General features: G+C 45.2%; 1 protein-coding gene across 1 annotated transcript in view; it reads right to left on the bottom strand.

Annotated features, from left to right (window-relative positions):
- Positions 1 to 828: 828 nt before the first annotated feature.
- The window catches only part of glra4a (glycine receptor, alpha 4a), a gene marked incomplete at both ends in the record, with an annotated part of 35,590 nt that continues 12,948 nt past the window's right edge, over positions 829 to 23,470 (bottom strand). Inside the window, 8 exons of the mRNA XM_084459350.1 lie at positions 829 to 1,122; positions 5,062 to 5,211; positions 6,776 to 6,990; positions 7,881 to 8,021; positions 13,398 to 13,480; positions 14,952 to 15,175; positions 16,109 to 16,176; positions 16,399 to 16,529. Of these exons, the coding sequence (XP_084315476.1) occupies positions 829 to 1,122; positions 5,062 to 5,211; positions 6,776 to 6,990; positions 7,881 to 8,021; positions 13,398 to 13,480; positions 14,952 to 15,175; positions 16,109 to 16,176; positions 16,399 to 16,529 (1,306 nt within the window). The remainder of the gene's footprint in view (positions 1,123 to 5,061; positions 5,212 to 6,775; positions 6,991 to 7,880; positions 8,022 to 13,397; positions 13,481 to 14,951; positions 15,176 to 16,108; positions 16,177 to 16,398; positions 16,530 to 23,470) is intronic.

The raw sequence follows: 23,470 nt of genomic DNA on the forward strand, positions 1-23,470 counted from the left end.
GGATATTGCCACTGCTGATTTCTCTCAAGAAAGCAATTTCTGCCACAGACAACAGGGGACCAAAGAGACAGAGGACCAAAAGCAATTGTGATTTCCTGGCAGAATATCAGTTTATTCAAATTTAGACAAAAGGAAATACACATTGTTGTGCTCTGTGCAGTTATTGAACAACTCTGTTTTTGTACAGTTTATACAATTGTATGTACAGTATATAATCTCTTTGTCATATGTACGTAAAATGACTCATTACCACCCCATTGAATAATCTGAGATATCAAAGATTCATAACACCCCGTTTGTTTGGCAATCTAAAGGTGTAAAAAAAAAAACATTATCTTATGAATTTTCAAAAACATTCATTCAAAGATGCGTTGAGTGGCAAAATTCAAGTCAGTATTTTCCATCCAGGCCAAACCAACATCTGCTCCCAGAGGTGATCTCTGCTTCTGGTTCGATTCTATCCAGAGTTCATGGAAACTCCCAGGGACCAGCATGGTTATGTCTGTCGTAATCCAGGCAAAACAAGACGAGAAAGATTAAGAGAACCCAACAGCTAACAGCTAACTAACACCAGTCTCAATCCACAGAGCTTCACTTTGTTCTCTGTTCTCTCTGTCTGTTTTCATGAGATTCTGAAGACGCACCCAAGCATGTAGTTCATAGCATCACCAGCAATGGTTACGAAGCAGAATACGCCTCCGGAAACACTATGATCCTCACTCGTAATGTAGTTCGGACGGGCAGTTTCGGCTCCAAGAAAGAAAAAAAAACCCGAAATGTAGCAAGAACCACTAAGGAAGAGGGCATCATGGGATAGCAGAGAGCCAATTACAAGTTTGCATGGATGTCCTCATGTCGGAGCACCTTGTAAGTGACCCAGTAGAAGATGTTGAATATGAGGAAGCTCAGGGGGAAGACAGCTCGGGATATGGTGTCAATGCGCTTGGCCCGGTCCACAAAACGTTTGCGGACCGCCTCGCCGTCGTACATGGTAACTACCCGGGGCGGTGGGGCGAAGACTGTGGCGGCCTCCACAGCCGTGCCATCCTTGGTCTGCAGGCAGTGACCCAGGCCGTAACCCCGGAAGTAAAAGCCACGGCTCTCCCTCACCATCTCCTCTTCCTGTGGAGCGAAAGCAAAAAGGAAAAAACAGATTGGCCTCTCGCTGTCAACTAGGATTAACTCATAGCCTCTCATACTTCCCCCGAGTGGATGATTTCCAAATGCGAGGCATTTGGGGTGCAGCAGAACAAGAGGGAGAAATTGTGCAACAGGGTGTAAGTGATACTTCCACTACAAATGAAAGAACACCAAGTACGCCTGAATATGTAACCTGGAGGACAGAGCTATTTTTAAAACCTCAGTGTTAGAACTTTATCCTTTCTCTTCATATTCAGGGAAACAGTAGCGAGAGTGCAGCATCATTAGAACGAAAGTCAAACTTTAATCACCAGAGTCACACAAATGAACCTTTTGATGAACCATTCATTTTTGTAGCCTTAGGGCATGCAGACTCTTCAAACCTCTGAAATAATGAACCTCTCAAAGTTGATGAGTGAAAAGTCAGGGTCTCAACAAAAAACCGGCATTAATGTTTGATGGATAGCGGGGCACCTTTTCACATGGAGTGAGAGACACTACTCCCTCTCTCTGTAGAGAATATTAATAGACATGTAGCTTAACTCTGACAGTCTCCTGACACTTTGAAAGATGCGCTTTGGCAGGGGAAAGTGAAGATTGGGGATCTAAATTGGATGATTAGTAGTCAGCATGGATTGACCCCCCCGTGTCTCTCTCTTCCTGACCCTGGCGGTTCTCTGCTCTGCCGAGCTTCACGTCTCATCTCCGGGACCTGGCAGAGAGCAGTGATGGGACGCTACCCTTTCCTGTCAAAGTCCTCTACAGATTTACATACCTGTGTACACTTTGTACCGGGCCGAGGCCCTGAAGTGTGATGTGAGCGCTCATGATCAAAACTGTAACGATGGTGCTACTCAGTCTAACCTCAGAGCAGGGCCTAGCTAAGCACACTTAGCGATCCACCTTCCATTCAAAGTGCAACTTCAAGTTATCACCTTCAATTACAAGTTGTCTCCCTTGCTTCTTGTGTTCCCGGGCTGTTCGTGGGAACTTTATTGGAAATGAACCGTTTATCTGTTGCCCTGATGACAAATTGCACCTTACAACAGAGGGATAACGAGTTGTAGCTCTTCCCGCACTGCTTAATTATCTCCTCTGCTTCTACCTAAACGATACAGTACATCATGTGCTGAAGTCTAATGATGCGTTTCACCCAAGATAATAGGCGCTCATCATCTTTGATCTGTGCTCATGGCTCCGTGAGCTACTGTAGCTTTGGTTACACTCTCTCTGATTTGTTGTGGAAGTGCAGTTGTTGCCTTTCTGATCATCGTCAAGCAGCGTCCTGTTTCTGGGGAGTGTGGCGTGCAAACTGAGCGTGTCTGCGTAAATGTTTCCCTTCAGATCGTTTTGGGCGGTTTTTCATTTTTAGAATGTTTACTTGGCTGATTTCAAAGTCACATGTACTTTATTCTGTGCTTTAGCTTCATACCCCTCAGCCAAAGTATGCTATAAGAACTCTATGATCAGTACAGGAGGCCTGGAAAAAACCCAAGTCAGTGATCCACCTGACAACACAGTGAAGGTGAAACACGGTTGTTCATAAAGTGATGACAGGGAAGGACAAAAAGACATCTGGAGCTAAACACATGTGGACACCTGACTTTAAATCAACCTTAAAAACCTTATCGCACAGAGGAAAGGATTGAACGGCAGGACCAGAACCAGGCTGGAGGCGTGAGAGATGTCAAAGGTCAACACTCCAACTTGGTGGGCAGAGAAGATTGGGTGTAGGGGTCACAGGAGTGAGGTCGGAGTTGGCTGGACACTTTGGTTTGGGGGTGAGGGGCCGGTTTTACCCTAGCACAGGTGCTGCAGTGCTGAGTCACAGTCCCGTTGTTACCAGGCATGTCGGTCACTTAGCTTAGTGACTGACTCTACATTCCCCGGCGTACTGGAAAAAACCTCCATTGAAAGAGAAAGTAGAAAGGTTGGTGGAAAAGTAAAGCGCTTCAACATCCCTTTCTGCTTATTTGGATAAACAAATAAACGATCTCCACTTGTTTTCAAGGTTGGTTGGTTTGATACACTGTGTGGTTTATATAGTGATGTTTTGCCTGTACAACACTTCTGTGGAAAGAGGCTACCCTGCTCCTTCAAAAATCAGTTTCAATAAAATACTAATCTGCTTTTCATTTCTTTTCTTTTTTTTCTCCGAGCGCAAAAGTTATCCCCTGCTTCATTCAAATTCAGCAACCTCTGCCGAATCATTAATAGTGATGAAAGATTTGTACATCAAATTCATAAATCATGGCATTACAGAACTAAATGGAAACAAGCCATGCAATTTAGCCTTTAAGTTGGAGAAGCACTCAAGCAAAAGTTGAGAAAGTGTGAGGAGACATCATTCACGGTTGAAGCCGAGGGAGTTAGCTTTGAAGACCGATGAGAATATCCTCAAGCATCAAACACAAGCTAGGTCTGCCAACACAGCAATACACTGTAGAAACACGCTGGTTTTTCTGTTTTGAGCGCTACGCTACGTAGCGTACATAGCAGCCAGGGGTCAGACTATTCTCCTGTGTTTCCTCCAATCCAAGCTTTGAAGGTGGTATTGATTAAGCGTGGCCAGTCAACAGTGGTAGATGTGCACTGATTGGTCTATCAACATCTCTCTCGACATGAGGCCCGGTGTCGATGTGAGCCAGACAGGTGCTTCGCCGGCCAAATGCAACGGGAGTAATTGTGCAGCTGATGTGAAGAGAAGGAGTTCCTTCTTACACCGATGTAGTGTTGTTTTCAGCCCTGCTATTGATTCAGATCCAGGAGACGGTCCAGTTAATCTGGTCTGACTGGACAGTGGGAGCTTTACTGCCCGTCTGGGAAGCCAGCCACATATTTGAGCACCGCTACGTTCTCCGTCTCACTGTGCACTCACATCTGCTGTCTCGCATTATAACAAGCCACATAGTTACCTCAGACTAGTGTTCTAGGTGTCCTGCTGAAGGATACCAGTCCACACCTCCCTCTCTCTATCCCTCTCCATACCTCCCTCTCTCTCTCTCTCTCTCTAAGAGATGGTGGTCGGGAGCTGAAACCATCTGCGCTCCAGTTTCTGATGAGATGCGGTTGCGGTCTGTGGGTCGGGGGTCTGAATCAGTGACCTAAAGGACATTGGCTCTAACCTCAGGTGATACCTGGGGTCTGAGGTGGTGTGACGTTGGCTGGACAGGATGTTTCTGGATGTTTCCAGCCGCAGTGCGCCGTGACAGAGGGAGCAGCAGACCCATGCGGGTCAGCGCTCACCATGGAAACAAGCTGGATGGAGCTGATGGCCCTGGGGTGAAGTGATAGCCAGCTGTAGTGTGCTGTTGTTGGTCCCTGAATATGGAGTGGCCCACAATAACAAGAGGCCGACGTCAACGTTAGAGGAGGTGACAGGAGCTCCTGTGTGTGTGTGTGTGTGTGTGTGTGTGTGTGTGTGTTCCTTTAGAGGGTGTGAGTGGGCCTGGCAGTGTGTGTCAATACCCCTGTGGTTTCCTGTGCATGTCTGTAGTTGTTGTTGTTGTTGTTGTTGCTGTTGTACAGTTTGTGTGTGTGTGTGTGTGTGTGTGTGTGTGTGTGTGTGTGTGTGTGTGTGTATGTGTGTGCGCGCGTGTGTACGTGCGGGTGCATATGTATGTATGTATCTATATATCTTTATATCTATATATATATGTATATATATATATATATCTGACTTGTATTGTATTGTGTGTGTATGTGTGTGTGTGTGTGTTTGTATGTAGGTTTGTGTGTGTGTGTGTGTGTGTGTGTGTTTGTATGTAGGTTTGTGTGTGTATGTTTGTGTGTGTGTGCGTGCGTGTGTGTTTGTATGTAGGTTTGTGTGTGCGTGTGTGTGTGTGTGTGTGTGGGTGTGTGTGTGCGTGTGTGTGTGTGTGTGTGTGTGTGTGTGTGTACGTGTGCGCGATTTCCACTCACTATCCTCTGCCGCCGCTGCTTCTTCCTCAGTCTGATGAACTCCTTGTGTTGCCGGGAGACAAAGTTGACCGCCGCGTACTCCAGGAGAGCGGCGAATACGAACAGCAGACACACGGCCATCCAGATGTCGATGGCCTTCACATAGGACACCTGGGGGGGGGGGGGGGGGAGGGGACACACAAGGTCACCCAGTCGCTGCTACACCAATCAATGAGGCCGACGGTGGGGATAATGAGGGGGGCGGTGTCAATGATTCTCCGCGGGCCGCCATCCCTCAGGAGCGGCGGACGTAATGACCCACATCCTCGGAGCGGCTCGGAATTCTAATGAGTGGCGAGGGGAGGACGTGGGCGGTTGTGACACGCGGCCCTGGGGGAGGCGGTCGCGGCGAGCCCCGGCCCCGCTAATCGCCGTCCGCGGAGAGAGGATACGCCACGTCCGTGTCAGAAACCCCGGGTGAAGGGAACGTAACGTGACACTGTGCCTGTTAACTCGGCAGTTGTTTGCTGAATGTCATATATGCACTCGCTGTAAGTGGCTTTGGATGGAGGGAAGTTATGAATGAAAAATCTTTACTTGGTTTAGTTTAGATTTCAAGAACACGCTGAGTGGTCGGTCAAGCTGGTTTCAAACACAGACAATAAGTTTATTCTATGTTACGATTTGCAAGTCGGACTGATGTAACAGGAAGTGAATCCGAGCAAGAGTGGGTGACTGGGGAACGAAAGGGATAGTTTATAACGCGAAAAAAAGGAAGTGACACAGTTTCAGGATGAAGAGGACAGGGAAGTGATGTCACACAGGAACAATTTGTAGTTTTAACAGACTGATTCTAGAGGAACGAACTACAAAGTTAGAACAACAGTCAGGTAGGAAAACAAAACACATTGGTGAGACTTGGGTACCTTGGGTTGGGTTTAGGGTTAGGGGTTAGCTGGTGTCTGGGTACCTTGGGTTGGGTTCAGGGTTAGGGGTTAGCTGGTGTCTGGGTACCTTGTGTTAGGTTCAGGGTTAAGGGTTAGCTGGTGGCTGGGTACCTTGGGTTAGGTTTCAGGGTTAGGGGTTAGCTGGTGTGTGGGTACCTTGGGTTGGGTTCAGGGTTAGGGGTTGGCTGGTGTGTGGGTACCTTGGGTTGGGTTTAGGGTTAGGGGTTAGCTGGTGATGGGTACCTTGGGTTGGGTTTAGGGTTAGGGGTTAGCTGGTGTCTGGGTACCTTTGTTTGGATTTAGGGTTAAGGGTTGGCTGGTGGCTGGGTACCTTGGGTTAGGTTTAGGGTTAGGGGTTAGCTGGTGGCTGGGTACCTTGGGTTGGGTTTAGGGTTAGGGGTTAGCTGGTGTGTGGGTACCTTGGGTTTAGGGTTAGGGGTTAGCTGGTGGCTGGGTACCTTGGGTTGGGTTCAGGGTTAGGGGTTAGCTGGTGGCTGGGTACCTTGGGTTTAGGGTTAGGGGTTAGCTGGTGGCTGGGTACCTTGGGTTAGGTTCAGGTTTAAGGGTTGGCTGGTGGCTGGGTACCTTGGGTTGGGTTCAGGGTTAGGGGTTAGCTGGTGTGTGGGTACCTTGGGTTGGGTTCAGGGTTAGGGGTTAGCTGGTGTGTGGGTACCTTGGGTTGGGTTCAGGGTTAGGGGTTAGGGGTTAGGGTTAGGGTTTAGGGTTAGGGGTTAGGTTCAGGGTTAGGGGTTAGGTTCAGGGTTAGGGGTTAGCAGGTGTCTGGGTACCTTGGGCAGAGAGGCCCTGGAGCCGGAGCTCTGGGTGGTCATGGTGAGCACGGTGGTGATGCCCAGGCCCACCCTGGCAGGCGCGGCGTCCATGTTGATCCAGAAGGAGACCCAGGACAGGATGACGATGAGCAGGGAGGGGATGTACATCTGGATCAGGTAGTAGCCCATCTGGCGCTCCAGGTGGAACTTCACCTCGATGCAGGTGAACTGACCTGCCGCGCGCACGCACGCACACGCACACGCACACACGCACACACGCACGCACGCACGCACGCACGCACACACACACACACACACACACACACACACACACACACACACACACACACACACACACACACACCATATCTCTGAATGATAATGGGGTGCAGTCGAACCCTTCTCCAGCGCTGAAACAGCACGAAACAAGGTGTGGAGAAAGGTCTGGAACATCTACGAGACTAGGTGAACATCTACTGCCTCTGCCATGGGGACTACACCTGATCATGTGACACTGCAAAGACAGGCAGATAGATACTAGACTTAAACCCTAGCCTTGTGACACCATCCTGGTCTCGAGAGCTCACTTTCAGTTTGCCTCCGCATATCAGTCTGGACTTCTCCCTATTTCCAATGATTATTCTCAAAATTATGTTATGACCGGACCAATCAGGGACTGTGTTTTGACTGCTGTTCTGCCCCCCCAGTAGAACATAGCCCCTGAGTGGTTCCTGTGGCAAAACAGTCTCCTGAAGCAACGAGCTGTAACTTAGAGTAAGTAGAATAAACAGCCATAAGTGCAGTATTGCAGAAATAGACTCAATAATAACAATTAAACAAGAATAGAAGAACAGTTTTTAAGAGGAAAAGACGTTTCCAACGTTCTTCTGACTAGATTTGGCAAACGTTCTGTTAAGCTGATTGGCTAAAGGAGTTAGTCTCTCAAGGCAAATACTCCCGCCCACAATAATCGTTGGAGATAGGGGGAAGAAGGCCAGACTGATCTGCAGAGAGAAACAATGTGAGCTCTCTAGATCAGGATGATCTCACAGGGCTAATTTAAACCCCACAGTATTACACTGCAATCAGATGAACAGCGTTGACGACCGATCGTCTCACCCACCTGTGTTGTAATGTTTGGTGCAGTAACCCAGATCCTTCTCCTCTTTCAGTACAAACTGAGGGAGCGTCAGGTCCTCAGCCACCTGGACCGCCGCACCATCGGTCATCCACTCGAAGATCAAGTCATTCATGGTGTACCCAACTGTGCAGAAGAGAGAGAGAGAGAGAGAGAGAGAGAGAGAGCATGCACCACACTGATCACTGTACACAGACACACTTTTACATATGCAAACAGAAAAGTTACTATTTAAATACATTTGTAAATATTACACTTATTCACTCACTTCACCTATTTGTATTTACATTTATACTTTAACCTTTTTGTGTGTGTTTTTTGTGACGTTTGCTTTGGGAAGGTAAGCGTATATTTTACATGCCAATAAAGCCCTTTGAATTGAATTGAATTGAATTGAGAGAGAGAGAGAGAGAGAGGGGTGCATTGGGGGAGATAGAGACAGAGAGAGAGTGGGGTGGGCTGTAAGACAAGGTGACATCCCTCAGTCCAGCCACCCCCCCCCCCCCCCCCCCCCACCACCACCACCACTCCACCAACCTAGCTGGGAGTGTTTATCATAAGAAAGGTCACATGCCACAGTTTCAGAAGTGACAGAGCTGTGGCTTGAAGGTCGCACCCAAGGACGCACGTGAGGAGCATTCTCGCACACGGTTCAATGAGATGTTTGCACACATATTGAGCTGATGGCTTAATGGATGGAGGTTGCCCTTGTGCTCCTGTTTACATGTGTCTGCCCTGCTAAATATGCACACGACGGGTCAGCTGGTGAGGTTCTGGGCGAGCAAACATATCACCTGAGCAAACTGGAAGTGACCACTGAGGAGGAGACTGACCTATAATTAACTTGCACACATGTACGCACACACTCTCGCACACACACACACGCACACAAACGCACACACACACACACACACACGCACACACACACACACGCACACACACACACACACGCACACAGACACACACACACACACAGACACACACGCACACAGACACACATGCACACAGCCACGCACACGTGCACCTTGTCCATCTACACACATTTAGACCTTTGAGGCGGTTTCTCTTCACAGAGAGAGCTGATTACACAGAGGCATTAAAAATGCACGGAGCACGCAATAACGCCGCGGAAACATCTGAATAATACTGATGTCTATCGCATCCCCTTGGGGCCCCCGTTACAGACATCAATTATTCAAGATATTACCCCCCCCCCATTCTCACCACACTCCACAAAACAACAAGACCACTACAACACACTTATCTCGCTCCGGAGGAGAATTCAGTGTCATTCACACATCCTTCGCTAACGAGCGAGTGGAATATCAATGTTTTCATAAGGTGATAAAATGCTAGTCCCCCCCCCCCCCTTCGCCCCCCCTTCGCCCAGCAACAGCTAATAGGAGACAAAAATCAAATTAATTAATGCAATGTCTGACGTTAAAAAGGTCCTCTGGATGTGTTGACAAGGTGACCGAGCTGAGGATATGGTTTAAAGTGGCCTGGTAAGCCGGTAAATTGACGTTTCGAAAAAGCACCGTACAGCAGAAAAAGATTAGCGTCTGCGCTTAACTGGTCTTGCGTCAGACTTACTGTCCAACTGTAGAACTGTGCTTCTGCTTCGTGGTACTGATTTGGGTCACAAGAACACATGATGGCTTAAAGTCATTTTAGAAATAGGATAAAGTGCACATATAGGACTTTGATGTGCCACAATAAGGCATCATCTTTAGTTGTGGATATATATTTTGAGCCGTGGGCATCAAGGGACAGAAAACGGCCCGAGTCTTGATTTTCATTCTAAGATCCCATACATTTCTCTGTCCACCCCTCCCCCCACCTCTCTCTCTCTCTCTCTGTCACACACACACACACACACCCTTCTCTCTCTCCCGCACACACTTCAACCATTCGCTCCTTCTCTCCACCTCCTCTCTGTCCCCCAGTCTCTCTCTCTCTCTCTCTCTCACACACACACACACACACACACACACACACCCTTCTCTCTCTCCCGCACACACTTCAACCATTCGCTCCTTCTCTCCGCCTCCTCTCTGTCCCCCAGTTCTCTCTCTCTCTCTCTCTCTCTCTCTCTCTCTCTCTCTCACACACACACACACACCCTTCTCTCTCTCCCGCACACACTTCAACCATTCGCTCCTTCTCTCCGCCTCCTCTCTGTCCCCCAGTCTCTCTCTCTCTCTCTCTCTCTCTCTCTCTCTCTCTCTCTCTCTGTGGGGGCAGTGTTGGCACAGCGTGTGGCAGTAAAACCTGTAAGTGTCCTGGCAGTGTCCTCGCCAGCCAAGGTGATGACACCCTTGGACGGTGTACTAACACTTGTCACAAACAGAGCTGGCTAGACGTGTCATGCCGGGCCGAGGACGGCCATCTTTAATCAGAAATGATTAGGTCTCTGCTAACGGTCCTGCCAGGTAGTAAAGCTAGGCTCCTAGTCGCTCGCTCTCTTTATCTCCTGTCCTCCACCCCACACACTCTGAGAGGACCTTTGGTTGTAGTCAGTGACACTTGGACTGAGATACTGTGCAAGGGTGTGTTGATGGTTGAAAGTATACAGGACAACATACATGTGTGTTGATTTTGCCACAGATATTTTTTATACTGTTATATAAATATATATATAACATATATATATATCTCACTCCATAACTGAAAGGCATGTACTGTATGTGAGACAGGAGATGCATCCTCCTATCAGGAGAGAGAGAGAGAGAGAGAGAGAGAGAGAGAGAGAGAGAAAGAGAGAGAGAGAGAGAGAGAAAGAGAGAGAGAGAGAGAGAGAGAGAGAGAGAAAGAGAGAGCGAGGGGAGGGGGGGGAGTAGAGATAAAAATGTAGAGTACACTGTTTGACTTATTCAGATGTTTCAGATGCTGCTGGAACTCCCAGCTAGAAATATATTTTTGCTTCATTGTATGTTTGCTCTGTTTGGTTCCCCTCTTTGCTGGACCTCAGTTCTTTTGCAGCAGGGGTGGGTCACACAATAAAAGGGACACAAAATGAAAGTTTCATTATTGATAACCAGGAAATTGGTTCTGTGGGGGCAGACGCTGTCTGTCACAGGGACAGGTTGGCGAGTGAATTGACTTTTATTTTGTTCAATTTTTCCCCACCTTACCTTCTATCAAGCTAATAAAGGAGAGCATGTTATGCTCCAACTATACAGACTTTATTCTACTGGTTCTTTTTATGAACTGACTTTACAATTTGAATGTACTGCACATGAATCCCATTACCCTGCAGCAACATTTACAGCTGAGATCTACTGTACAGCGCCAAGTCAGCAAGTACATGCATGAATCACCATCATAGTTCTGACATTGCTGTCAGCATTCTGACAGTGCTATAGGTAGTACGGTGGCCCACGGGGAACAGTTACTCCTCCCTCTTGTTTACTCTCTGGGTCTCAAACTCAAATTGGCTTGGGGCCACTGCTGGTATCGTCAACTCATAGGAGGGCCACTTCAATGTCAACTTCAACTACTACCGACTATAAGAAAGTGCAATATTTCTGAAAATGTCATTTTTCATTTCCATAACTAGACTCACAACTCAGTCTCTAAATGTTGCAAGACTATTCCATAACTAACATTTTCATCATACAAATTCAAACCGGTTTCCATTCATTTTAATATATTTTAACATATAAGTTAGTGCTGCAAATCATTTTTCCTGACTTTTATTTTATCTTGAATAGCCTACATTTGTACTTTATTCTGTTTTAGCTGCAAGATGCATCACTACTGTAAGCCTGCCCTGGACCTGTACTTGCATTTATTAAAGTTCAAGTTTGTTTCCATTTCTTACCAGACACTTGAATACATTTGTAGGCTACTGCTCTATTTCTTGCCAGACACTTATCTTGAAAGACTGCTGAGACATTAGCCCTCTCAGCTGTGTGGCTCGTTTTTTCCTCTGGTCTCCTTATGACACTCCATGTTTAGTAATGGATAGCTCTTGACATTATATTCCTTTAGAACGGCGACTTTGTTCTTGCATATCAAGCAGGTAGCATTTCCATTGGACACCACAAAAAATACTGCAATGTCCATATTTCTTGAAACTGTCTGTGTTCTTAACGTTAGTTAACCATGAAAACAGCCTCTCGGTGGCGAGCTGCATTCCGTTCATAGTTCATAGTCGTGTGTGGATTGATTGCACCTGTGACTATGCAGCGTTCACCTCACGCGCTGCGCACAATAACAGCATTCCGCCCCACGTTTGAGCGACTTGAATTTACATTGTAGGCCTGCCTGCCGGCGCCGTTTACAATAAATTATTTTGCGGGCCAGATTATATTATATTTCTGACATCATGTCGCGGGCCGGTTGGAGTGTTGTGGCGGGCCGCAAATGGCCCGCGGGCCGCGAGTTTGAGACCCCTTGTGTCAGTTCTCAACCTGATCAGTTTGTAGTGAAGTTTTTAGATGACACCGTTATCCCCAGTCTGCTCACAAGCGACTATATCATCAGTAGCCATGTAACTGGAGTGGACAGGTTCGTAGGGCGGTGCGATGAGCATCACCTACAAATTAACGTCAATAAGACTGAGGAGATTGTGGTATATCCCAGGTCAGTCGGGGGACCATAGTAGGATCACCATACATGGCCAGGAGATAAAGCAGGTCACATCCTATAGATATCTAGGAGTCCACATGACTTGAACTGGCACACACACGTGTCAGATGTCTGTGTAAAAATCCATCAGCGTCTTCACTTTCTTCGTAGGCTCAGAATCTTTGGGGTCTGTAAAAATATCCTGTTGATTTTCTATAGAGCAACTATTGAGTCTATCTTACGCTATGGTATTACCATTACTCAGATCATGAGTTTAGTTAAAACAGCTGGAAAGATCATGGGAATGTCCACCCCCCTATCACCCCAAAGAATCTTTGAAGAGCCCACAATTCAGCAGGCAAAGAAGATTCTGTCAGACCCAGCCCATGTGTTGAACTCTGAGTATGAGTTGCTGAAGTCTGGTAAGAGGTATAGGGTTCCGTCATGTAGGCTGAACAAGTATAAGTTTTCATTCATTCCCATTTTGATTGATCTATTGAACAAGCGCTCATCTGAGGATGGACAGAATAGGAGGCGATGAACTAATGTGACTAAATTAATGTGATGAACTATGCACTTGGGTCACTTTATGTATATAGGGTAACAGGGAACTATGCACTGTACATGTTTCATTTCTTGTATGCTATTCTTGTTTTTTGTAACGCAGCACTGCCTCTACCTCTATTAAGAATTTCTACCTAGGAAGACAAATAAAATTGAACCTTGAACCTTGAAGAATGTGTTTGATGATAGAAATAAACCTGAAAAAAAAATCTTATTCAAGCTTTGAAAACATAACCTGAGTCATACCACTCATGATGATGGGATTTTGCTGTGTCTCACGGAATATGACATCATAAGCTGATGGCCCTGTTCTGAAGATGAAAGGAGCAGAAGAAAAGGCAAAGAGAAGCAGAAAAAACGACTCACAGCTTTCAAGCTGCATGGTACAGGTCTGAATGTCCATGGGGAAATTCTTCAGGTCCATAGGGCAGGACAGGATGAGAGTCAGCCTGGGTCGGAGAGACGGAGAGAGAGAGAGAGAGAGAGAGAGAGAAGGGCAGCTACAGGTGATGGTAGAAGGGACCGAGAGCGTGAGGAGAATTATAACACACAGGGAGGAATAAAGACAGGCAAACCCAGACAGCTGTAAAGGGGATTCCTAGCGGGGGAATTTGATTTAATAGAAGCATCATCCTTTTTCTGTCCAGCTGTTTCACAGACTACACCTGCGAGGAAGCTGGTAAAACATCACGTAAATTGCATTTAAACAAATCGTTTTCATCTAAAAAGTCATTTCCCAAGCACGCGCTGAGTAATGGTGCCATTTAATGAGACAGTTCTATCATAATAGCTAACTAATTGATGAACACCTCGCCCCTTTTATTTATTTCAGCACTGACACATTACGACTGCAAGAAGCTGCGGGGAGCGCTAGGGCTGTTAGGGAGTTTGGATAAAAGAGAGAGAGAGAGAGAGAGAGAGAGAGAGAGGGGGAGAAAGAGAGAGAGAGAGAGAGAGAGAGAGAGAGAGAGAGAGAGAGCTAGCTGTGTAATTAACTGCTGTAATGTGTGGCCCGAAGGAGAGACAAATTTACAAATTTGCCGTTGGGTGCTACTAATAAAGACGCCCTGACCTGCTTCACAAGGGCCACAAGCCGACCCTGGCAGACTGCTGTTCTCTACAGGGCTGCCGTAGCCTACAGCCCCCTGAATATCACCCCCACACACACTGATGCATTAACTCTCTTAACGGGGGGCGTAGCTCAGGAGGTACAAGAGCGGGTCGTCCAATGATCGTAAACACTGGACCCCAAATCAATCCTTGCTCTATATAAGTGTAGTCCATTTACCAACCCTTTTATTTCCCCAACTCCTGTTTTTTTTAATCCTCAAAATAAAATGGTGAATATTGATACTGTTATCAATATCATAAGCCTGCCTTTGAACAGGTTTTGTGATTGTTTTGATGTTTTCCAGACTGTTGAAGGAGTAATTCGAGCCACAGGTTTGTGTGGGTTGAGATGAGCGTTCTAGTGACTGTCATAGAAATTGTAGTTTCATCACAAAATTGTAGTTTCATCAGTAATTCACCACCTCCCTCAACCTTTCACATAGCTGTGCTAACCTAATTCATGACAGGATGACCTCCAGGAGGTCAACACACCTAGACGTTGTCTACTCCAGAATAACCATCCTTTGTCCCTTTGTCCCTGCAAGAATTACCGCCTTTTCTCATGTCACGTGTCTTTATTCTCGACCACTGTTGATGACGCCTGCCATTTAATATGACGTGTACAATGGGTTAGCCAATCACATCCTGGAAGCGCCATACCTGTGTATTGCTTGAATATAAGGCCACGCAAGACCAGGCTTGGATAAACCACTCACTCTCAATAAACCAGACTTAACCTGTTTGAGCGAATCTTGGCAAATTTTTTGACTAGATCAGTTAAAAATCTTCTACATGACCCCTCCGGCTCACCTGATGCTGTAAAGTACACTGCCGTCTCTGAAGATCCTCAGCAGTTTGTTGTCAGTGGTGACCTCATGAAAGTTGGCCCCCTTCTCATTGGCAAAGAACAGGTCAGGCTTCCAGATGGAGTCCAGCATGGAGGGATCCAGGTCCAGTGAGTCGTCGGGGTACTCGCTGTAAGCCAGCCGGGGGTCGTTCCATTTCTGCCGTAGGAACACATTGAGCCTGTAGTCCTACGGAGAGACTTGTTGTGGTCAGGGAGAAGGAAATGCACCATACCTCGTCATGTTCACGCCAGGAGACAATTATGTGAGACCACTGTGAGGTCTCACATCTTTAATTAGTGCGTTCGCTTTGTAAACACCTCAAAGTGAGAAACCTGATTGAGATAATAGTCTACAGTTGATTCTATTTAAAGGGAGAATTTTGAGCATAGGGACTAATAAGTACTGTATGAGAAACAAACGAGTGCTCACGTCTAAGTTAATTTTAGGGGGGTAGAGGCCTGCCAGGAGTTAACATGGTTCTATCACAGCTAAAGGCCGGTACAACACATTAATCACAATACATTTTACATTGACATTACTATCAATTAATCAATCAATCAAAGCATTACTAGCATCCTCTCTCTCTCGAAGCTGAACTGACCGGAGGTCTAGCCTACTGGGACATAACAACCTTTAAACAACTTCCCAGCAACATTCTGCTGACCAAGCCATAAGCCTGTGAGGGCAGACTGAAGGGGAGGGATATTTTTTCTCTATCCTATCTCTCCTCATTTCATTCATTTTCTCAATTTTTCATTTTAATTGCAGAGCGGACAGGTCATTATCGGTGCATCACTGACCCATTGGTCTCTGAAGGTTGCTCTGATATGCTCTGGGAATAGCTATGACAAAGAACTGGATTAGCTTTGGTCCAGCAGGTTGAAAAGTGAGCGTTTAGGTGGCTCTTTTTTCCCCTTTTTTGTTTATTTATTTATTTTAATCAATGAGGTACACATGACTAAGAAAGATTGTTATCTCATCAAGACAATTTCAGAGTTGTGAGACAGCTTAATTGCAAACTTTGCATGTTCAATTATCAAGCTTGAACAATGTTCAGCTTATTTCTAATTTCTGGGTGTGTATTAGTATGTAAATTAACCATCGTTAGAAATGTCTTACCATGGTTGTTTCTGTGATGGACCCAAAGCTGTTAATAAAAATATTGCAGGAGACATTCACAGGTTCGCCTGTAAAAAGAACAACAGATTGTATCAGGTTTTGAGACAAGACCCACCCCCTCATCCCAATCACTAATTGATTAACACTGTGATTGATCGAGTTTGTACTGTATATTAAGATGTGAGTCCTTCACTTTCATTCATTATTAGGGAAATCATTTAATCCGTGTGTCCACCAGGAGCCGTCTACCACTGCGGTGGCCTGCCTGCTTGGCCGTACTGTACCTGTACCTTTGAAGTTAGGTCTGATGCGGGCGTCATAGCCAGACGTTCTCCCCATGAGCTTGTCCAGGAAGTCCGAGGGGGACAGCTGTGGGCCTGTCCTGCCGGGTGGCTTGATCTCCTCCTTACAGGAGCTCGGTCTGACGGACCAAGGAAGACCAGAGAAAGCACACGCAGAGAAGGAGAGCAGAGAGGATGAGGAGGGAAGAGAGAGATAAAGAGAGCGGAAGAGAGAGAGAGAGAGAGAGAGAGAGAGGGAGGGGGAGAGAAAGAGAGTTAGCTCATCAGTCATCAGAGGAAATGATGATGATGAATGAGGATATAATGAATAATGTGCAGACTAATGTGATTGCTGGCTTAGTGGGAATGGAATATGTATTCTCACCCAGAAATGTGTCTTGAGTTGTCTAAACCAATATCCACAATTTCCTGAGGGGTGTACGTCGTTAAGTATGTAAAGCTGTTCTGAGTGAATAGACTAGTAGAAGTAGGTAGATAACCGCCAATCTGCAGAATCTGGAGAGACGCTGAGCAAAGTGTTGTGCACGCGCCGCCATCTCAGTCATCAAGTTGCACTAGTAGGGTCATTCCTGCCGACCAGTAACCTCATCACCTGTGCGAAATTCGACCAATGGTGTAACTTCATCACTCAGTCAAGTCAGTCAGTTAGTCAGTCAGTCAGTCAGTCAGTCAGTCAGTCAGTCAGTCAGTGACTCACGCAGTCACAGACATTGGCGTTTGTAGGGCTGGCCCCGTTGTTGAGGTCCAGCAGGCCAGCCAAAAAGGATTAAAATGACATGCCTGAGCTGGCGACAATTGCCCCATCTATTTCACATAATGCCTGGTACATCCTGTAATCGTTGCCTGAGAGTCCCTAACTACAGTGAGGTGAAAAAAGGATAAAGGTATATCCCTCCGCTTTTCAGGCCTCTATCCCTATTCTGGCTTAGTGAGACCTGGCAGATTGATGGCTCAATTGAAATGCTGTGAATGTCACACTAGGGGAGGAAGGCTTTGATACCAGCGCCAGCATGGCTCTTACTGCCACTGACAGGCAGCCTCATCAGGAGAACGAGAGGGAGGGAGGGAGGGAGAGAGAGAGAGAGAATCAAAGAGAGACATAGAGAGAAAGAAATAAGAATGAGAGAAAGAAAGAAAAGAAAAGAAAAGAAAAGAAAAGAAAAGAAAAGAAAAGAAAAGAAAAGAAAAGAAAAGAAAAGAAAAGAAAAGAAAAGAAAAGAAAAGAAAAGAAAAGAAAAGAAAAGAAAAGAAAAGAAAAGGAAAGGAAAGGAAGAAAGAAAGAAAGAAAGAAAGAAAGAAAGAAAGAAAGAAAGAAAGAAAGAAAGAAAGAAAGAAAGAAAGAAAGAAAGAAAGAAAGAGAAAGAAAGAAAGAAAGAAAGAAAGAAAGAAAGTGAGCTCTCTTGGTGCCCAGGGGCCATGGCAGGTGATGGGCCCGTCTCAGCGCTGCAGATTCGCCCCATGCTTTTAATGCAGTTGTTAGCGGATCAGTCGGGTCGGGGCTCCTGTGAAGTACGGACGACTGTCCCACAGGTGAACCCATCCACATCCCCATCCGAGCTGTACTCTGCCTTTCTCTCTCCATTTTGAGGCTATGTATAGTTGGCAGATGCTTTCAAGGAGGCTGTCAAAGCCTTGGAGCAGTTGACTGATCTTCTGAGATCAGTGAAATCAAGTGAGGATGGTGGAACATCGTTGCGAGTGTGTACTGTAGGCTATAACATCATGGATCTACTGTAGTCCTTGAGTGATATTGCATGTTTCATTTGCTTTGTTGGATAAATAGTGCTTTGATCAAGCAAATGTTACAATAGGTCATGGGATTAACCAAATCTGTGGAAAATCTTCTGTCTCCTCTGGGGACGCTTATTAGAATGGAAATAAACAAAACACAAAATATCCCTATATATCAGTGGAGGCTCGTCCATTGAGGTAGAGGAGGACAGTCCTCCTCAGTTTTTGGAGAGAAGAGAGGGATTAAAATATAAATATATGCATTTATTTATTTATAATTAATATTTAATATTATCTCAGTTTTGTTCATACACCAGGTTTTCCCTATGGATAAAAACCCATTATTGAAATTCTAAAGCTCCAACAGTGACATCTATAACATGCAGCTGGAGGACCCATAGATATCTATGGAAGGGAGGAATTCCCTTCCATAGAAGGGTGGATGGAAAACTTTCAACTGAATGTTCATATTGTTGTGATAATTGTAGGCTATAGCAACATAAGAGTGGCAGCTTTGACAGCAACCCAAATGAGCTAATCCCATAGCTGTACCATTGCTAGCTAGCCATGAGGGAACTGTTGGATACTGCATTTGCTGTGCAATGTATTCCATTTTCCAGTTGTCAAATCTATTTGCTAACAAACTGTTTGAGAGCCAGCAGAGCACACCTCAGTGTCCCCTAATCAAAAACATTTTTCATATATCACCTAACCTCTTCATCACCTCACCAATATCAATTCTTTTCTCTCTTTAGAGAAGAGTACAATCCATTACAACAACTATTGCTTACAATGTTTTATTATTGTTTTGTAATATTTTATCATGAATATGATAAATAAATGCTGCATGTAGTTAAATAAAGTGTTATTCAGTTTTTCATATGCTAAAATTGACTGTAAATCCACATTTTAAAACTAATATTTCAAATAATAACTGACTGAGGGAAAGTGCCCCCCGGCGCCCATGGGCGGTTCGCCTCTCTTCCTCCTGTCCTCAGTTTTTTGTCACCAGCCGCCACTTCTATATATATATATCAAATGGCAAAAGCAATCTTTCTTAGCAGGCTTGAAAAACTGATTTGCTCCAAGCAGGGATTTGTGGCTCGATTTGCCACAGGCATCCAAAAGCAAATAGCTATGACAGTGATCTCTTTAGTCTTGGAGGAATATTGAAAACAGAAATTGTTCCCTCATGACACTTGCCAGTGTTCGCATGGATTTCTGGGGGATTTTCTGACTGATAATTACCACAGGAAATCTACCCTCTGTTCTCTGGGCCATGTCCATTTTATGGTATCCCTGACAGGTAAGCTGTGAAAAGTTTCACAGGAGTCTGACAAACTATTGTTTTTATTCTCATTCCAGACAGAGCAAGCCAAGCACATAAGCCAACCTACTTTTCTTCCATACATCAGAGAGTCAATGTTCTGAAACTGAAGCTGTTAGCTAAGAAGACATACGCTAACATGGATATTTACTCTGGGTGTATGGAACTGGTTTGGTGTGGAACTGGGTTCCTCATACTATGTGCCATAGATGACGCTAAGCAGTGAAGACAGTTTGAGATTCTTGTGTTTCCACTTTGTCAGCACTGATTGTCATCACTGTGGTGGTTGACACTGGCATAGGGACTGAAGAAATACTCTTGGGAAATCGTATGGTATCTATACTTTATGAAGGTATGTTTTTTATGAAGTGGCTCTGATCATAGGGTCATCTGTGTTTTGGTAGTCCTTGGGGAGAAAAGTGATATGAAAGCCTCCCCAGGCCATGAAGGACCTCTAGTTCAACCCTCATCCATTACTATTAGGAATCCTGTCTGTCTGGTTTTAGGCGTAACATTGGTCAATTAAGGCCAGAGAAAAACCTTTCAACCACAACTATGAAGCTGCCAAAATCCCTTTCGTGCCTGTGAATATGAATTGAGCCACTTTTGTCTGGAATAAGCCGCAGCTCCGTGTCTATGCTGATGCCTGTTGATGGTGCCTCGGTGAAGCAGTAGGAAGCTTGTTAAATGAAACTCTTCCTAAATCATTGAGATGCAAATTGGGGGCATTTAATGAGGCTGACCTTTCCAGGCTCCTCTCTAGCGTTGTCTGATTTGATCTCTGCGTTGGAGTGACGGCCTGAATACCTAACTTCCCCTCCCCCCTGTCCACCTACCCACCTTTTGGTATGTTTTGTTCACAAGAATGCTGTAATGTGGTAGTTTTTCTGGGTTCCACACGGAAATTACATCTTTGGAAAATGTGGAAAATGTGTTTTAGGAGGAGTGTGAATTAGTGCCATACTATTGAAATGATAAACAAAGACTGCAATACAGTGTGGGACTCATAACTGCTTCACAGTAAGGAGACAAAAGGCAATATTTGTGCCGCAGTTCAAATGCAATGGGTACATCATAAAAGCGGGTAAACCTTGTGGAGAACCGTTATCAAACAAGAAAGGAGAAATTGCATCATAACTCAACAGCTGTTCAGAATTTATTTAGGTGGAAATAAAAACACTGTCCCCTGTTTGCATGTTTTGTACATCAGACACAGCACATCCCCGGGTGTCTATGCCAGCCATGTGACTGGACATAAAGAACATATTTTCAGGCACCTGACTCGTTGAGTCTGGTATTTGTTGTCCCAGAGATGGAACTGCATAGCAATAACTCAGGATAGAAGCATGTAATATCTCATATCTGCATGGAGGGAAAAAAAACTCAACAGCACCAATATTTCACATTTCAATAACGGATATGAATGTGTATGGCGGTTGTTCAGCCTGCGTTGATATTGAATCTGGGTGTTGCGAGCTGATAGTCTGGTTTGAGAGGGAAACACATTGTCTACTGGTACCAAGCTTGCTAGCAGTGCTCTCTCAGCAGAGAACTCACAGTCCTGCTGAACTTGGCCAACGTTTGATTACCTCAGAGTTTTTTCACCTTGGGGCCCCATGCGTTGGTATGGGTGTATTGAACTTTGTGTATTGGCACAGGTTACAGTATTAGCTGTTCCAACACTGTGGAGCTGGAACTTTTTTTAGCACTGTTCTCAACACTTTTTTCGCTAGAAAAAAGAAATCGAAGACAGTCTACTCTACACCATCCATATCCCATCATTATAGATAGAGTAGCATTCCTATCCCTATCTTTTTGTATTATGGGCTATTTGTTACTGCCATGAAAACAAAAAGACCGTAGCAAAAGACAAATTGTACAGTAGAGCGAGGAAGCCTGATAATGAGGAAAGAACTATTTACTACACTACATCGACCAAGAAGAGGTCCACACAGTCATCTTTTATGAGGACAAAGGAAGTATCAGGCATATTCAAATGTACATGGACATGGATGAACCATGGGGAGAGTGGCAAGGTCTCCCCCATACTCATTATTGGACCCTTAGGAGTCTATTAAAGCACACATCTCACTCCATCTTACTTCACCATGAAGCTACAGCAGACTACACCAGTGGACAAGACACATTTCATATCTTCGCCTCGGGGCATACCTTGATTAAAATGTCTAACTACTCACTAGGCAGTGATATAACTGCCAGAAAAAAATGGAAATATTTTGGTCAGTTGAGTTGGACTAATATTTCATATTCCCCATTATAGCAGGAAGCTCATCATAGAATTCACTGAACTCGATTCGTTTCAATTAGATGGAGCACATATTCTGCCGGTGAATTGCAAACATATGCTGCTAATTGCTTTTCATTAGGAAGCCAGTGATCAGAAAGCATATCAGCTGGGAATGTGGCTGGAATGTGGCTCCACTCTGCTCTGGATCCTGCGAGCGTGGGTGAATACAGACTCATAAGACACCCATCCCTGAATATTCCAGTTTTTTTTAAGGGCCATTAGCAAAATGGAAGATGGAGCAAAAACAGGTCCCTCAGCCCGTTGGGTAACACGCCTCTCCAATTTGCAGCCTGTGAAATTGTCCTTTAAGTCCACCCAAGCGTTCTGTCCTGTCCTGCTCCCAGACAAAGGCCCCCAATCCAAGATACATTAGGAGCACTATTACATCCATCAGCACTTTTGAAAAGCAAAAAAAAAAAAGATTCATGCTCTTTAGCAATTTGATTACCATGTTATATTACCCATACGGATTACTCATCCATGCATGCAACCAGATGCTCAAGACTAAAAAAACATGAATGGTTGGATAATAACAAATTAAACCATGCCACCAAAAGGTCCTGTTTCATGTGACATCTCCATTGACCTTTGTGGTAAGTTATTGACATGTCTTTTTTTGACCTGTGGGGACCTTCCCGTCATGCTACTGCGCCTGGTGGCCTATGGCTACAGCATGTTCCCTTTTGATCAATAGCCTCATCTGGGAATGGGATTCAGAGAACACTGCAATTTACCCTGGCACATTCGTCTTCAGTGATGTGACTGCTGTCATTTATTTATGGAGAAGCTTCTGCCTATGGCAACGTGGATGGACAGAGATGGAGCTTGGTACAGTAGCTGCCTCCCAACTCCCATCTACCCCACAATAGAGCCCAGGACAAATTCCTCTGCCCAAGAACATGCCAAGAACATGGTGACACATGGGTCACAGTTATAGGTCAGGTCTATTCTTTGAGAACATGTGGTAAAAACACACACCACAGCAAACTGGAAAGGCCAGGAATTGTCCCAGGATGAGAAATAAGGCTTGGTGGTTTGTGACCAGGGTGTAAATTCTAGCAGAGATTGTTTGTCACAACGCTTGTGATGAAGGAGTTCCTCTTTGGTCTAGCAGTAGATGTTGAGGTTTCCACGCCATGGTCAGAAGTTCGATCGCCACCTCGACCCAACTGGCACATAAAGAAGAATGAAGCCTATAGAGGATTTCATTTATATACTACTTTATACATATTATATTGGTGTTTTCTTTTTTCTTTATTGAGTTATACCTTTCCCTCTCCCCCAAAATTAAATTTAAATTCTCGACAGTGTTTAGACTGCTTTGTTTCTGGGTTAAAACATGATCAGTTTAGCACACGAGTCAATGCTAATGGCAAAATTAGCTTCATGAAAACATTTAGTAGCTTGATTTCAAGCCCTGGTGTTTAATGATTTCGACTAATCCATGCTAACGCACAAAGTCAATCGCAGCTTCCAACTCGACGCCCTCACTCATGCGTTCTAATTTGTAATGCAATCTTTAATCTTGTGGGAGTGAGGCATGACATCTCTGGAGACCCAACAGAAATTATCTTTCCAAGCTTGTGTCAAGTTGCTGACAAACAATAGGCTGCATTTTGATGCTACAGCAGATTTAGATCTGCCACATTTTGCCAAATTTTAACTCCCATCACCCCAAAAGGTGTCCCCAGACT

This window comes from Borostomias antarcticus, assembly GCF_949987555.1.
Source record: "Borostomias antarcticus genome assembly, chromosome: 28".
Lineage (NCBI taxonomy): Eukaryota > Metazoa > Chordata > Actinopteri > Stomiiformes > Stomiidae > Borostomias > Borostomias antarcticus.